Source organism: Ziziphus jujuba, chromosome 4 (genome assembly GCF_031755915.1).
Source record: "Ziziphus jujuba cultivar Dongzao chromosome 4, ASM3175591v1".
Taxonomy (NCBI): Eukaryota; Viridiplantae; Streptophyta; class Magnoliopsida; order Rosales; family Rhamnaceae; genus Ziziphus; species Ziziphus jujuba.
In genome coordinates this window covers 33,472,709-33,488,759 of record NC_083382.1, presented here as the reverse complement: position 1 = coordinate 33,488,759, position 16,051 = coordinate 33,472,709, and the positions used below count along the sequence as shown (strand labels likewise).

General features: G+C 32.2%; 3 protein-coding genes across 3 annotated transcripts; all 3 read right to left on the bottom strand.

Annotated features, from left to right (window-relative positions):
- Positions 1-2,346: 2,346 nt before the first annotated feature.
- Positions 2,347-3,788, bottom strand: LOC107415053 (feruloyl CoA ortho-hydroxylase F6H1-3). The gene has a single exon (XM_016023323.4). The coding sequence runs from the start codon at positions 3,659-3,661 to the stop codon at positions 2,573-2,575; it is 1,089 nt and encodes a 362-aa protein (XP_015878809.3). The 5' UTR covers positions 3,662-3,788; the 3' UTR covers positions 2,347-2,572.
- Positions 3,789-10,504: 6,716 nt separating this feature from the next.
- LOC107415026 (probable polyamine transporter At3g13620) lies at positions 10,505-12,602 on the bottom strand. Its single transcript, XM_016023281.4, has 2 exons — positions 11,004-12,602; positions 10,505-10,847 (listed from the first exon to the last, which is right to left on the bottom strand). Exons 1-2 carry the CDS (start codon positions 12,464-12,466, stop codon positions 10,823-10,825), a joined length of 1,488 nt encoding a protein of 495 aa, XP_015878767.1. The 5' UTR covers positions 12,467-12,602; the 3' UTR covers positions 10,505-10,822.
- Positions 12,603-13,944: 1,342 nt separating this feature from the next.
- On the bottom strand, positions 13,945-15,842 carry LOC107415063 (probable polyamine transporter At3g13620). The gene has a single exon (XM_016023335.4). It carries the CDS (start codon positions 15,664-15,666, stop codon positions 14,239-14,241), a length of 1,428 nt encoding a protein of 475 aa, XP_015878821.1. The 5' UTR covers positions 15,667-15,842; the 3' UTR covers positions 13,945-14,238.
- Between the last annotated feature and the right edge of the window lie 209 nt (positions 15,843-16,051).

The window sequence follows — 16,051 nt, the reverse complement described above, 5'->3', positions numbered from 1 at the left end:
TTATTGTTTTCAAAACATGAAAATAATATTTTTGGAATATAGAAATAACAATCGTAATATTTTTTTAAAAGAATAATTATTTCCTTAAATGGAAACATCTCTATTCATGTGCAAAAACCCATCAAATGGAGGATATCTTAATTAAAGGAGTAGCTATTATATCTCTACATTTATTCCTCAAACCAAATGTCTTCTAAAACAAAATTGGATTTTTTTTTTTTTTAACAAATAGATAAATTATATCTTCATGATATGATGTTTGCCCATGGGTACAGCGTAATGGCAATGTATTATATCAAATAATTAGCATAAAACATATTTCTATGTTTTTTTATTGAATTTTTTAATATTTATTTTTTGGTTTATTTAAAATTTGTTTATGTTTAATTAAATATGTAATCTATTATTTTTAAATTTATTTCAGATCATATTATTTGTTTCAAATGATTTATAATATATTTTTATTTATATATTTTAAATATATAATTAATTATCAATTTTATGAAGTTTGTCACTCTTTTGGTTTGAGTCTTTAAATATATATTTTTTTTTCTGTGTAAGACTTGGTCATGTGACCATATAATAAGTTATAATACAGGGGATGGGATTGAGGACAAGGGGGTTTGCTAGAAAATACATTGGGAAATATATATAGTTCGTGTACCTTATCCTTTCCTCGAAATTTCTTGTCTACTTGGATTGGATGGTTTAATCCAATTTCTGTGTACTAACTAATTCTGGTTTTGAGTTGGTTCAATTTCATATAGCAGAGAAAGAGAGATGGAGAGGCTCTTTCCTCGCAAGTCTAAGGCTAGTTGGGGGTTAGGACACTCATGCTTTGTTTGGTCCCATATGGAGGCCTCTACGTACTATATATGACCCAGTCAAACTTTCAACTTTTACTTTATAATTTCCAAACTTCTTTCCTTTCAAACATTAGACTTTTTCTTCATTTTCTCTTTTAGACGCAAACAAACTCCTAAATTCCTTACCTTTCCAGTGTCCACAGAAACTATTAATTGATTTATTCGGGTGATCTTTTGGAAATTAATAATAGTACTTTTTTTTTTTTTCCATGTGTCATATATAAACTAATGACAGTCAAAATGATACGATTATATCATATTATCAATATTTCTTATTTATGTCCTAATTTATATTTGACATAAGGTTGAGACTACTTAAGCAAAGTAGCCAAGTTTGGCCCTTCACATCCACACATTTTAATTAGGTGGTGGGTTCAAATCCCGTCTCTTCTTTTTTTAATTTAGAAAATTATATTAATGTTTATAATATATATATGCGCAAAGTAGCTAACCCACTTAAATTATATATATATATATATATATATATATATATATATATATATATAAAGGCTTGTCATGTTTAAACAAGTGAGACCAAAAATTTCACCCAAAAAAAAGTGAGACCAAAAGGAATTTTGCTATTTGTTTGTGCATTTTTGCATTAGCTGTAGTTAACGGCAATTGGGTATATATCGCCAAATCTTTTATGTATGTGTATATATATATATATATATAGACATATGTACATATATATTTGGTATTTGGTAGAAATACCCAAATTATATATGTTCAGGAAAAAGAAAAAGAATGTCAATGGATAATCTTTACCGTTTGTGGTAGCGCATTAGGAACTAAAATAAACCCAGTTCAATTCTCTTTTATTGTCCAAAAAAAAATCTCATTTATATTATTGAAAAAAAAAAACTCGTTTAAATTACAAATTCACTAATAAAAAAGAATTAAAACTACCCTTATATCAATACAAATATATATAAAGTTTGATATAATTCAATGCAAATTATTCCCTCAATAATTAAAAATTTCAATAACTTGGTTATAGCAATTTTTTCAATATATATATGCTATATCAGTTCATTTTTTGGATAAAGGATATTTTATCCTTTACTAAAAGAAAGGTGTGTGCTTTTTCTACCAAAATATAGCAGAAAGGTTATGACAGAAATCTAAACTAAATTCCGTCGGGTTTTTTTTTTTTTTTTCTCTTGTAATGAGTATTGATGAAGCTTGTGGATTAATTTCATGATCATAAGTAGAGAGGCAATCGTCGATATTCATACATAGTATTATTCTTTATTTTGGCACTCACATATATATATATCTATTTAGTTCATGGCTTACACTCAAATATCTAAGAACTCAACCAAGAAAACAAGAGATAATTAACTGGTCAGAAAGAACTAGAAAGGAAAAGAATAATTAAACATATGACCTAATTATTTTTTTTAAAGGTTAAAGCATGTTTAGAACTTAATACCACGAGGTATCATATGAACCTTTGATAAGAAAAAAAAAATTACTCGAAGCAAAGTAAATTATATGTATTTAATATTTTCATTAGCTTTCGTATATAATTATTCTTTGGATGAAACATCGGCAGAATATCTGTAGAAATTGATCTTACTTCTGGGTTAAATACAATAACATTTATTGATTTGAACATATATATGTATATATATTAATTGCATTTATAAAGAAAAGAAACAAATTAATGGTGATCATATATATAAAACGTGGATATGTATGATTCATATCTTTGCGTAGTCGACAGTACCCTTCCCATCGTGAGCCTTTCTGAAGAAGTGTTTGACGTAGTCCGAATACAGAACTTGCTTGTAAATGGGCTGTTCTCCACTTGCAAGCGATTCAGGCAACGGGCCGATGATGTCATGGGGCCTTGGGTTCACAAAAATGGGAACTGATATCCTGTTCTTGCTCCCGTTGGCAACCACACGGTGCTCGACGCTCTTGTATCGGCCATTGCTCATTATCTGCAACGCATCTCCCACGTTGATGACAATGGAGCCTTTCACCGGAGGGACATGGATCCAGCTGTTGTCTTGTAGGTCCCGCACGTACAGTCCGCCAATATCATCTTGGAGAAGGATTGTAAGAGTTGAGACATCGGAATGGCGGCCGACTCCCACGGTGAGCTCAGGGTTTGGGCAGATGGGATAGTAGTTTATGTTAATTCTGCGAGATCCCATTAGAAGATCTTCTTTGCTTTTGTCAATCTCTGTCACATTGAGTTTCTCCATCAGCACCTTCAGTAGTTGTTTAACAACTGCTTCGCTCTTCCTCATGTACTCTAGCAAACCATCCCTGCAAGCAGCAGGCCACAATGCAGAGGCCTCGTCATGAGAGACATAGAAGAGACTGAGATAGTCCTTCCACTCCAGAGCTTTCTCTGCCTGCGGGCTAAAGCTGGTGCCATAGCGGACGTTGTTGGAAGGCGAATTGTCCTTGGAATACTTGTTCTTCTCCTGAGCAGGCAGCCCAAAGAAGCGGCGGGTTGCTTCCTTGGCATTCTCCAGAACTTGAAGGGGAACTCCGTGGTTGACAATCTGAAAGAACCCCCACCTCTCTGCCGCATTGCAAATGGCGTCCGCAACACCAGTGCCATTGGGGTCCGATAGGTCGATGATGGGAATGGCGTTTTCAGGGACGATTTTGGTCATGCAAAGCCTTTCTTCCAGAGGCTGGATATATTGGTTTGGAAGGGTTTCGATGCCTGTTTCTGATAGACCCTTTACTCCATGACCTTTGGTTAACACAAAGTCTGAGAAATCAGAGACAGGGTTGGTGGCGTTGTTGATCGCGGCCATTGTTGGAGCCATTGCAAGAGCTTGGGATAAGATGGAAATTAATGGAGATTAGTAAAAAATTGAAGGAAGAAAATTAATGGTTAATATTTGAAGCTGGCTTGGGGAGGAAGAGAAGCTGCTAGTTGGTGTGATTTTCGAGCCTTGAAGAAGACCTATTTATAATTCAAAGTCCAAGCCGTGTCCCCTGTATAATTTTTTTATAATTACAACGTGAGTATTACTTGATTATTCAATTATTCACCAACTCTCTCCATCGCAATAAATTAAATAAGAAATAAAAATATATAAGTTAAAGAAATAAAAATGCACACGAGAGTCACATACCAAATTTGCTTAATCGAATTGTGACGTCACTATTGAGGCGCCCACCACGTAGACTATCCACATCCTTGTAACCACACATGGCTATAGATTTTATTATCATTATTATTATTTTTATATAAAAGGCTATAAATTATATATAACGAGGAATTTTACCCGCAAACATTCAGACATAAAAGTAGACTAGCAATTTCAAGGAAGCTATTAACTTAAATATATATATATATACATATATGCATCCTAACTACTAAACTACAAAAAATATATAATACATTAAAATATATTATTCTATCCTGAATGAAATTAATTAATAGTAATTGAATCCAGTTTACATTATTTAAGGCACTAGCTCTTGAAATTTTTTGAACCCAAACCAACGATCGAGATTCTAGCAACTGATTGCGACAATTCTAGTTGACCCTTGAAATTTAGTAAAGATATATCACTAAATTGAATTAACTACTTAATTATAATTAATTAATTATGATCATACGAGAATGATTCAGTTGATAAGCCTTTTAAATCTGCATCTACGAGATTGTGACTTACATTAGGTAAGACAATTGTGAGGAATTATAGAAGAAGAAAAAAAAAAAAAAAAACTGACGTTATAGTAACATATACAGAAAAACTGACAATTCTTTTTGAGATAGTCAAGAGATGACCACTGTCAAAATAGAGCTCACTATTAAAGACCAGTCACGCAATCCATTAAATCAAAACTATACATATTATATATAATGTATGCTTCCATCAGTTTCCTTCCTTTTATTTTTGTTATTATTATTATTTTTTTAATGCTAACAATGTATGCTTCCATCACTATACATACACATTGTCTTTAAATTAAGACCAACCTTTCATTATTATTATATAGTCTAGACTTTAGTCAATTGGCTTTTTAATCCCTGCGTAGAAAAGTAGGCAGCCATTTTTACATCCCTATAGTAAAACGTGTGTCAGCTGTAGGTGGAAAAAATGGGACAAAGGAAAAGAAAGAAAGGAGCGGAGAATATAGGAAATGGAAATTCAATTCTTTTGTCTTTGACGTTGGAAAATTTTGATATTAAAAACCAATTTAATGGTTATAACTACCATTTTAATAATTATTAATTAGTTTTTTAATGTGGAAGTAACAAGTTTAATGAATTTGTAGCCATCAATTAAATTACAAGAATTTAATTGTAAAACGGTCAATTAAATATAAATATTTAATAATGAATGTTATTAAATGGTTTAAAAGCCATATTAAATATCAAATTTAATTTCCTATTGGTTAAGGCCTATATATGTAGCATCTTTCTTTTGTTTTGAAAGTGAAGCGCAACAAAAAGGGCAAAGGCTAGCCTTCCTGCCTACACTATTGAGAAAAAACCTTATTTGGAGCTTAAGTATTCTAATAAAAAATATTTTATTTCTCTATTGACCGTTTAACTTTTCGCTAATTGATGCGAAATTGCTGGCTTTAGCGTATTCCTGTTTCCTTTAGTATTGTAAAGGGAAAACTATTTCAAGTTTGTCGAGAATAGCTCAAAGGTGCAACATTTAAAGCTTTTGTAGTCTAATGTATTTTAGAAGACAAACGCAGCTAAAATCACAAACTCTGATAACAAACGAACCTATCTTAAGGACATTGTGTGGAGCACACACTTGGATCCTAAAGTTCAATTTCTACATCCTAACAAGTTTTTATTTTAATATTAAATATATTTTGATTATTATATTTATGTACAAATTATTTTTCATTTAATATGTATTTTGTATACTATCATTGTAAGTTCTCTGTGTTTTATTTTTTAAAAGCTTGATTTAAATTTAAGCGGAATTTTTGTAATATTTTTTTATGCTCCGATCCTTGTTATTTTATATATAATTTTTTGGTAATAATATTTTTTTATTATTATATTTTATATATAATTTTTCTAACATTTAATTTTTACCAAAATTATATATGGTAATTTACTGCCAAAAAAACATATATATGTAATTATTTAAAAGATATGGAGTTTTTCTAATTGTATTTTAATACTTTTAATTTTTATAGTTTTGCAATTTAAACTTTTAACATTTCAACTCCTCAACTTATATTTTTGATTTTCAATTTATTGTAATTTATAGCTTGTTTGATTTTTAACTACAGGATTTAATAACTTTAACTGTCATCTTACATTATCAATATTAATTTATATCAAATTTTAAATTATAAGACATATATTAAAATACCAAAATATTAAGATTATTTTTAAAATTTTACACTTTAATACTTTTATTTTTAAAAGCACTTGTGCAGATCACCTAAATCCTAAATTGCCAAATTAAAAAATTAAAAATTTAATTGCAAAACCTTAAATACGCTACTTATCCCGCTCTTTCTTTCTTTTTTTCTCTTTTTTTTTTCCCCGATTTAGTTCTTCTAGTTTTATAGATTATCGATTTGTATGAGATATTTTTTTTATAGAAGTAAAAACGCAACACCATATACTATGGAATGAAAGCTATTGAAAAAACAGTGTGTTACGGAACAAAAAAAAATTATTATAATGACGTAACTAGATTGCATCATCTCATACACATCATTTCGCGTAAACCTTATATATTAATATTATGTATGAGAGGTATACAAATAAAAAGTAATTCTATAATACAGATTACATCAAAATTAATATTTTTTAATATTTTTTTTCAAAAAATCAGCTTTGTACATATACACATCAAATATCTATTTGATGTGACCTGAACTATAAAATTTTTCTACAAATAAATGTATATATATATATATATATTCTTATTTAGCTGAAAAATAAATAGTATATACGATGGAATTTACTTGTCGCGACTCATGTGAACTTGACCATGCCACCTGGCACGTGGAACAATGATTTTGTTTTATTGACTGTCAAACTAAGTGCAATCGATGAATTTCCAGAGAAAAACGTCATGTGACGCAATGGGAGTTGGGAGGGGGTTTGGCATGCGCGTCTAATTTCATCAACTCATTCATGGGTAGCTTTTCCTCCCCTCGTTCAATATTCATTTCATTTTCTTTTTTACTTTTTTGTTTTTGGACTTTTATTGTCTAAATTTAGCGGGAGACCTAAAATTTCTAACTCCTTTTTTGGGTTTATAAAAATGATAATGATAATAAACGTACGATAAAAGTAGAGTCATTAAATTAAGCATGAAGACTCAACGCTTGACCTCCTCTTAGTCCTCCATTATAAAATTGAAAAATATTTGTCCTAGTTGGTAATCTGTGGCTTTATATTTACCTATCGACTAGTAATTAGATTATAATTACTCTGCGTTACATATAGCGAATCAAGCTCAACGGTTCTTTTATTTAGGGACAATGGAGTTCAAAGGTTAAAGAAATAAATTTCTCAAAATTAAAAACAAAATTGCATATATATATATATATATATGATGGGTCAATATTCCATAACACATAATAATCCATGTAAAACCAAAGATATTATTGTTGTTATGATATCAGTTGTGGATGGTTATTATATTATAAACAATTAGTTTCGAATTATATCTTTAATTTTTGAATTATATTAGTATTTAAAATTTAAAATTTTATTTATTAAATAAGAATTTATTTGATTTTAATATATCATTAAATATATATTAACCATAAAATATCATAGCGTCCTTGTTCTTATATGAGTCTAATTCATCATGCAGATAGATAAATGCAAATATATTTTATATTTTTAATGTTAATAATCTATTTTTAATTGTGATTATTTAGATGGCCTATAAAGAGGATCCTCTCCGTACAAAATAATATAATCAGTTCTCTGTTCTATTTTCTCACGTTTCCTTCTTTATTTCAATAACAATTTTTAAAATCAAAGAGATCACTCATCTTTAAGTAAATTTAAGAAGGAAAAAAAAATGGATGACCCTCCTTACACAGCTTTTTCGTTCCCATGGAAAACGTGATTCACACAAAGCACAAATTTATGTATATAAATCATAAATGGTAGGCGAAGGTTAGAAATTTGGGAAGACGGAATTGTGACATATTTGGGGCGTTCCCTAGGAACCATGTTATGTCACATCAAAGAATTTATATCTGACTAATAAACCAGCTAGGTAATGTATTTATTTATTTATTTATTTGGTAAAAATATATATAGGTTTCAAATTAACCTTGGTTTTTGTGGTGATTATAAAAATTATATGCTGTTAATTGGCGAAAAGAGAGTAAGATGACAGAGGGACATGTAACATACGTAAGGATAAAAATGTTAATATCATGTATTTTTTAGTGTTAAAGGCACGTGACATGCACATGTTGCATTTTAATTTAAAACTTTAAAGGTAAATTGAATAAATCAGCTAATCATATCATCAAAATCCCAATTTCTTCTTCAGCCGGTCCAACTCAGTGGTGTTGGTGATGAACCTTCAACCATGGCTAGCTCAACTATGGAAGGACCCTCTGTAATATTTAGGTCGGATGGACCAGTACCACCTCCTAGGTCTTCCATTTTTGTAGACCATAACTCATTTTTGAGAAAAGAAAAAAATGGATATCATTGATATATATTCTCCTTTCTAGGTTCTTAATTGTAACTCATATTATCTCTCTCATGAATGAACCTTCCCCTTCCCCTTATTACAATCTGGATGTGCATATTTTATATTAGATTGTCCTAATTTGAGAATTCGCTCTTTAACATTCTACAAATAATCAGGCTTTTCAAGCTTTAGAATTTGACTTTTTACTTTATTTCTAAATTGGATAAATGGATTGTTATTCACAAGAAAAGGAAAATACAATATGCATATTTAATGAGTTAATATTCTAGCAAATTTCAAGTTGGATTGAATTCAATATCTCAAATAAAAACTGCTGAAGTTTTTATTTTCCATGAAAAGTTAAAAGTTGGGATGGAAGCCTCTCTCTCTATATCTATCTTTATTACTATCTCTCTCATTAGCTACCTCTTCTTGCTCTCTGTGAGTGGTTGATTGGAATATTATCATCATGAGCTTACTATTGTGATAGAAGTAGATCAGTGGGATGGATAATATCTTGGTTTTAGTTTTAAAAAAAGATAATTTTTTAATTACTTTTTTTTTTTTTCAATTTTGGTTCTAAAAAAAAGTAGTTTTTATTTTTAATTAACAAATTAATTTAGAAAGACAAAAAGAAAAAAATAATTCAAAATTAGATAACATATTAAAAAAAAAAAGTTTGTTTGAAGTTAAGAGTGAAGCATGTGTATGATACGTATTTTTAACATAGAAAAAAAAAAAAAAGTGTTAACATTTGTCCCCAAGCTATATTATTTATAAAATTTGAGAGTGGCAAAAATAAAAATCAGGGAGTAAATTATAAAAGTGGCAAAAGGTTAAGGGGCGTTGATGTAGAAAGACAAATTCAAATTCAAAGAAGGAAGACAAACTTTTTCAAAGTTAATGGTTCAAATCATTATTTTGCAAAGGATTTTGAGGTGCCATTTCTGAACGCATTCAATTCTTTATGCCTTAGCACTGGGACTGGATTCTGTTTATCTTCTTTGCCATGTCAAAAGTTAATATATATACCTATATTTTCATATGCATATATAAAGGGACAGTCGTCAAATTGATGGTCCACTAATGCGGCAGAAGTAGAATTCAGGTGGATAAGGAAAATGGTATTTGTCCATATATATATATATGGCTAGCTGTCAACGTTTTTTCTGTAATATATGTACCAAAATAAGAAAATCAAAATAAAATTAAGAAAAAAAAAAACGTTTTTAAGTAAGATTAATAGCGTGGGAAAAGAATATGTTTCAGTGGATGCGGTCATGTTGATGAGTAAGTAAAGGAAACTGAATACAACGAATTTGAAAAAAATGAAATGAAAATTTGACTTTGAATGTACGAACCACATTGACAGACCAAAACCGCGATCCAACGCGTATTTTTAAAAACATTTTGCCACTATGTTTGATTTTTGTTTATTTTCAACCCACTGAAAGTAATAGAAGTTTCCTTAAAAAACACTAACCCAGTAAATCTTTAAATTGACAATAAAAATTAAGTCAGTCGGTCCACGGATAAAATGAAGTAATAGAGCTAAACGAGCAAATTACGTTTTTTTTTTTTTTTTTTTTTTTAAATTCATTATTTATCGAAAAATTTAAGGATAAAAAAACAAAAGTGAAATCAATCCTATACAAATCCACAACGGGCATTATATGGCGTTAAAAAATTTAGGCCCATCTTTTAAGGTGGCCCAGGAAGGAATGATGTGAAATTGAAACTTTATAGGCCCAACTAAATGGGCTCAAACTTAATAGCTCTCGGGCCCATTGCTTCAACGACTCAGGTAAAGTCCGGAAAGGAGAATTTTTGAATATAAACTCTCGGTTTGAGCACGCATACATTTCAATGATTACAGTTCTTCTCACCATATGAAACAATAATTTCTAAGCTTGTCCAAATAATAATAATAATAATAATTTCCAGGGCCCCAAAAAAAAACCAAAAAAAACCAAAAAAAAACCAAAAAAAAAAAAAAAAAAAACGAGAAGGAAAAGTAAAGTGCATATATGAACGTTTAGTCTTGGAAATCCAACATAACATATTGCATATGACATGAACCTTTGATAACCTAATTGAACTAATGCCAAGATTAGTTCTTGATTCACAAATTACACATGTTAACACATTTTTTTTTTTTTTTACGTAAATTAGACACATATCTATAGGGATAAGGAATTCTACATAAATATGTATATATACCTCCACATAAACTAATTTCACCTAAATATGCCTCATCACTCCCTTATATATGATACAAATGGGAAACATTATACATGTAAATGTAAATGATTTGGAGTCACCTTATTTCACAATTTCATCATAATAGCTGCAAGAAAAAAAAAAGGACAAAAAGGAAATAAAGGATAATTAGTACTTGCATATGTATATAAAACATCTTTCAAAGATATATATATATATATATATAGAGAGAGAGAGAGAGAGAGAGAGAGTAAGAATCATATAAAAATCATAATGAACCTACCCCAGATGATGTTCATCCACCAGTTTTCTCCCAACATTGTTGAAGTGAAGCAACTTTTTTTTCCTTAAAAGCTTCAGTACAAAGTAAACTGCAATCCCAAACACAGTTAGTGAACCACTCACCAAAAATTGAGTTCCATTAGCCACAAAGAGTACATAAAGCAGAAACACAGATGGGATGGAGCACATTGCCGCCACCCCTCTTGTCCCTATTGGAATCTTGAATGGCCTCTCCACAGCTGGAAACTTCAGCCTCAACCAAAGAAAGGATGAAAATTCCAAGAGCATTCCCATACTATATAAGTGTACCACTGAGGATATGACGTTCTCAAAATTCATGTAAGATATTGAAAGTGCTAGCGCTGATGAGATTGAAATCCCAACCCAAGGTGTGTTAAACCTTGTGGATCTAACCCCAAAAACGCTTGGTAAAAGTCCTAAATCAGCCATGCCCAAAAGTTGGTATGAAGAACTGCTCAGCTGAGCTTGGAAGAGGCCAAGACTCGATACAACAGCGCCAAATTCAATCCAGGATCTCAACCATTTCCCTGCAATATCTTCTGCAATATCTGCATAATACCCATTAATCCAATCATCTAGATCCAAAGATATAGATCCAACTGAAGCTGCCATAGGTATTATGCAAGAAATAACAGTAAAAAATATAGCTATGATAAGTGCTTTAGGAAATGTTTTATATGGTTTTTTAACCTCAGCAGCTAAAGTACTGACATTGTCCAAGGAATTCAAGTTCGAAAAAAGAGTATGGAAGAACAATTTCCATTTTTTGTTCCTACCCTTTTGACCCATAATGACCCACTTACTAGGATCAATTTGGGGGATTGCAACAATGGACAATGCCAAGAATGGAAAAAGTGATACAATCCCCAAAGCTACTGCAGCATAACCAACAATAGTTATACCACTATAGTTTATCAAAGACAGTATAGTAGTTGAAACAAATATAGCAAATTTGTGAGGAAGGCCTGAAGAGAGAACTGGGAATGCCACATCCAGATACTGTATACAGAGAGCTGGATAAGAAGCCAAGTTTATTACACCACCAAAGAATTTCCAAGACCCAGTGAGGTGGCCCCAGAAGGGACCAAAGGCTTCATGAGCCCATATGACAAAACCGCCATTGCTAGGAAACGTGGTGGCAAGCTCGGCAGTGACAAGTGCCTCTGGGATGCTCCACATAATAGGGAAGACTATTAAGCCAAGGATGGCAAAGAAAGGCCCTGCAGCCCCTACAGCGATCTCCTGGCCATAGGGGCCGCCAGAAACTTCAAAGTAAATCAGAAAAATTAGTGGGATTAAAGGTAGTTTTTTGCCAATTGAGGTGGTGCTGGTTGGAGTTGGAGTTGGAGCTTCTTCATGTTCTTTTTGTTTTCCAAGAAGAGCCTGTGAACATGAAGAAGACTGACTGTCTTCCGTGGCAGTTTTCTTTTGATTTTCCTGCATGTTTCTATGGAAATTCAAATGGTGGCGGTTAGTTTCTATGATTGGTTTCCAAAGGTTATTCTCGATGGCAGTAGTATATTTTTAGCGTAGATAATCCTAACCAGGTATTTTAAACATCTGGTTCATGTGGCTACTGGAGCTGTGAATATAATTCAAATCGTAAGTTTGTCCTGTCGCTTTGTACTGAATGTGTGTTTCTTTGATACTTTCCTGGAAATTTCACGTTTGGTGGTCGTATTGGCCGTTTAATGATCATACATATAGTACCTCATTTTGTATCAATCGAGAGGTTAAGAGCTTTACGTTGAAAATATATTCCAATTTATGGAATTTGTTCTGCTTGCTGTTTTCATGCAATAATTTAGATCTTCATTCTCTTTTTCTTCGTCCTGATTATATATGCTTCTTTCTTGGAAACTTCTTGAACCAAAAATGTTGGGAAGGGTAGAGGATGGGTTGCATCATTGCTTATATTTGTTGTTATTCATGAAGACAAGGAGAAATTCTAATGGTGACAATGAAATAAAAAGGAAGGATTAACTGTTATTTAGTGAAGGTTCCCAAATGCTGGCTAAAAAATAATATCGTTCAAATTTTCAATGTCAATTGTCCCATCAATCTTATCCTTTTGCCCCTTGGTTGGTTCAAGATTCTATTGCTACTAATGCTCTCTCTTTTCTTTTATAAATTATTATCTCTTTCCTGTTTTCAGGTAATTTTATGCTATAGTTTGGTCTAGTGTGGCTTAGCGTTAATATTGTATATTTACATACAGTGATACAAGTTGTGAAGTAATGAATGCAATTTTTTTATTAAAAAAATAAATATTAAAAAAAGGAAAATGGAATCATAGTTTATTTGATCACGTAGACAACAGTCACAGCACTAACAATCATTCATTAATGTATAGGTAAAATGTAAACCTGATATTCATATCTTGAGACTAGAATGTCATTATTCATTATCATGGACTTCTATTTTTATTTTATTTTTTTTATTATTATTATTATTTTTTATTTTTTTGGGTAGAAACCTCGTGGTGGTGGTGGTTAGCTTAGTTTCATCCATAACAGTCTGGTTTACAACCAAGCTCAGACATGTACATTTGAGTATATTAATAGCTTATGAGTTAAAATCTAAGAAATTGAATGGATTCTTCTACCAATATGAATTTAGTTGCGAGTAGAAGAATTCTTCTTTTTATGACATGAAGCCGCAGATTAATTTGGACAACAAAAATATGTGCACTCAGTCTAAGAACAATTTAGCCTGCATATATAATCTTAGTTCCAATCAAACGCAGCACACAGAATGGATAAACAGCTGTAGGATCATAACTTGGTTGATCAATATTTGTCTGCAAGGACCTCTAGATCAGTATTAAAAAGAAGGGAATAGAGAAAGCAAAATAAAAGAAGTGAAGAGAAGGGAGCAGAGGGTTTTGTGCCCAACCATCAAGGCCTAGGGCAACATAAATATCAATAGAAATCAATTGTAATATTGTTTTCTTATGAAACTTTGATACATATGAATTACTAATTCTGTACAGACCAGAGCATAATAGCAATAAACCTACTATGGATATTCATCATCATCCAATGTTTCTTCATCCTTACTGAAGTCAAGCCACATCTTTGACTTGCAGATATCCATGAAGAAGTACCAAAAGAATCATAACAGAATAGAAATAAATGCTATTACATTTTTGTAATGAAAACTAGATACATAATAATCACTAATTCTCTACAGAGCAGAGCATAATACTATTCAACCTAAAATATATAATCATCACCATCCAATATTTCCTCATCCTTACCAAAGTCGAGCCACATCTTTGACTTGCAGATATCCATGAAGAAGTACCAACAGATTCCGAACAGAGTGAACAAAGCACTAATTAAAATAACAGGTTTAGTGGCTACAACCATCACATAGACCAGAAACACAGATGGAATTAGGCACATGATCACCAACCCTGGCAATGCCAATGGAACCTTGAATGGCCTCTTCACCGATGGTAACTTCCTTCTCAACCAGAGAAAGGAAGCAAATTCCAGTAGCATTCCCAAACTGTATAAGAAGTTTGCTGAAGAAATAATTTCTGTGAAATTCATATAAGACGCAGAAAGTGCTATCACTGTTGAAATCAGGATTCCCAACCAAGGAGTGTTAAACCATGCGGACCGTTCCCCAAAAATTCTAGGCAAGAATTCTAAATCTGCCATCCCCAAAACCTGGTATGAACAGCTACTTAATTGGGCTTGAAATAATCCAATGACAGATAAAAGTGCGCCAATTTCAACCCAAATTTTCAACCATTTCCCAACTATGATTCCTGCAGCATTAGCCAAATACCCATTAGTCCATTCTACTTGATCAAGAGGTATAGCTCCAGTTGCAGCTAACAGAGGCAGTATGTAACCCAAGCATGTTAGAATACAAGCAGAGAGAAGTGCTATTGGGTATGTCTTTTGGGGATGTTCTACTTCACCAGCTAAAGTGCTAGCATTATCCCAGAAATTCAGGTTCCAAAACAAGGTATTGAAAAACAAAGTCCAATCTTTCTCCACACCCTTCTGACCCAAGCTGATCCATCTACTAGGCTCAATCATGGGAATTGCAACCAGAGACATGATAATGAATGGTAAAAGTGAAATAACTCCCATACAAACTGCTGTATAACCAACTATAGTCAAACCAGTATAGTTCAAGAACGAAAGCACCAAAGTTGAAGCAAATACAGCAACAAAACGAGGTATGCCTGAAGAGAAAATTGGGATTACCAGCTGGAGATAGTCCACACAGAGAATTGGGTATGAAGCCAAATTAATGACCCCACAAAGGAACTTCCAGGAACCCATGAGTGAACCCCAGAAGGGACCAAAGGCCCGCTCGGCCCAGATGACAAAACCACCATTTCCAGGGAAGGTGGTGGCCAGCTCAGCGGTGATGAGAGCCTCAGGAATGCTCCAGATAAAGGGAAAGATGAGGAAGCCAAGGATGGCATAGAGTGGCCCGGCAGCTCCAACAGCTGGCTCCTCCCCATAGGGGCCACCAGAAACTTCAAAGTAGATGAGGAAGATAAGTGAGGTTAGAGCTAGTTTCTTGCGGTTTTTGGTGTTGGTTTCAGGTTGCTGTAGATGATTATCATCATCAGCAAGAAAAGGTTGGGAGTCTGTAGAATAGTCTTGAGCTCCCATGCCAAACTTCCTGGTTTCTTTTTTTTTTTTTTTTTTTTTTTTTTCTTGATAGCTTGTATTGTATTGTATCCAAAATTCCAAATATCTTTTTAAAATGACCCGGAATCTATTCTTCAAGATTCCTGCGTTATTGCAGTTTGCAACTTGCAGCCGTAACTGCGCCAACTTGGGTTAATAATTGGCCCGACAAAATATGAAGAAGAAATATCAAAGCCAACAAAACGACATCTAAGCAATTATGCACTTAAATATATGCTTTTCATTGGTGGAGTTGGTTTTTTTACTACTATTTTTTCCATACACTAAAAATTTGGAAATCTGCATATTAGCTATTTGCTAACAAAATTAATGCAAAGACAGATAAAATCAAATGCGAGATAACAAA

Bases quoted from the DNA above. Each gene is read 5' to 3' on its own strand.
- LOC107415053 (XM_016023323.4), bottom strand. From the start codon at position 3,661: ATGGCTCCAACAATGGCCGCGATCAACAACGCCACCAACCCTGTCTCT.
- LOC107415063 (XM_016023335.4), bottom strand. From the start codon at position 15,666: ATGGGAGCTCAAGACTATTCTACAGACTCCCAACCTTTTCTTGCTGAT.
- LOC107415026 (XM_016023281.4), bottom strand. From the start codon at position 12,466: ATGCAGGAAAATCAAAAGAAAACTGCCACGGAAGACAGTCAGTCTTCT. The intron at 10,848-11,003 runs GTAGGTTCATTA...TTTTTCTTGCAG, and splicing joins GTGGATGAACATCATCTGGG to CTATTATGATGAAATTGTGA.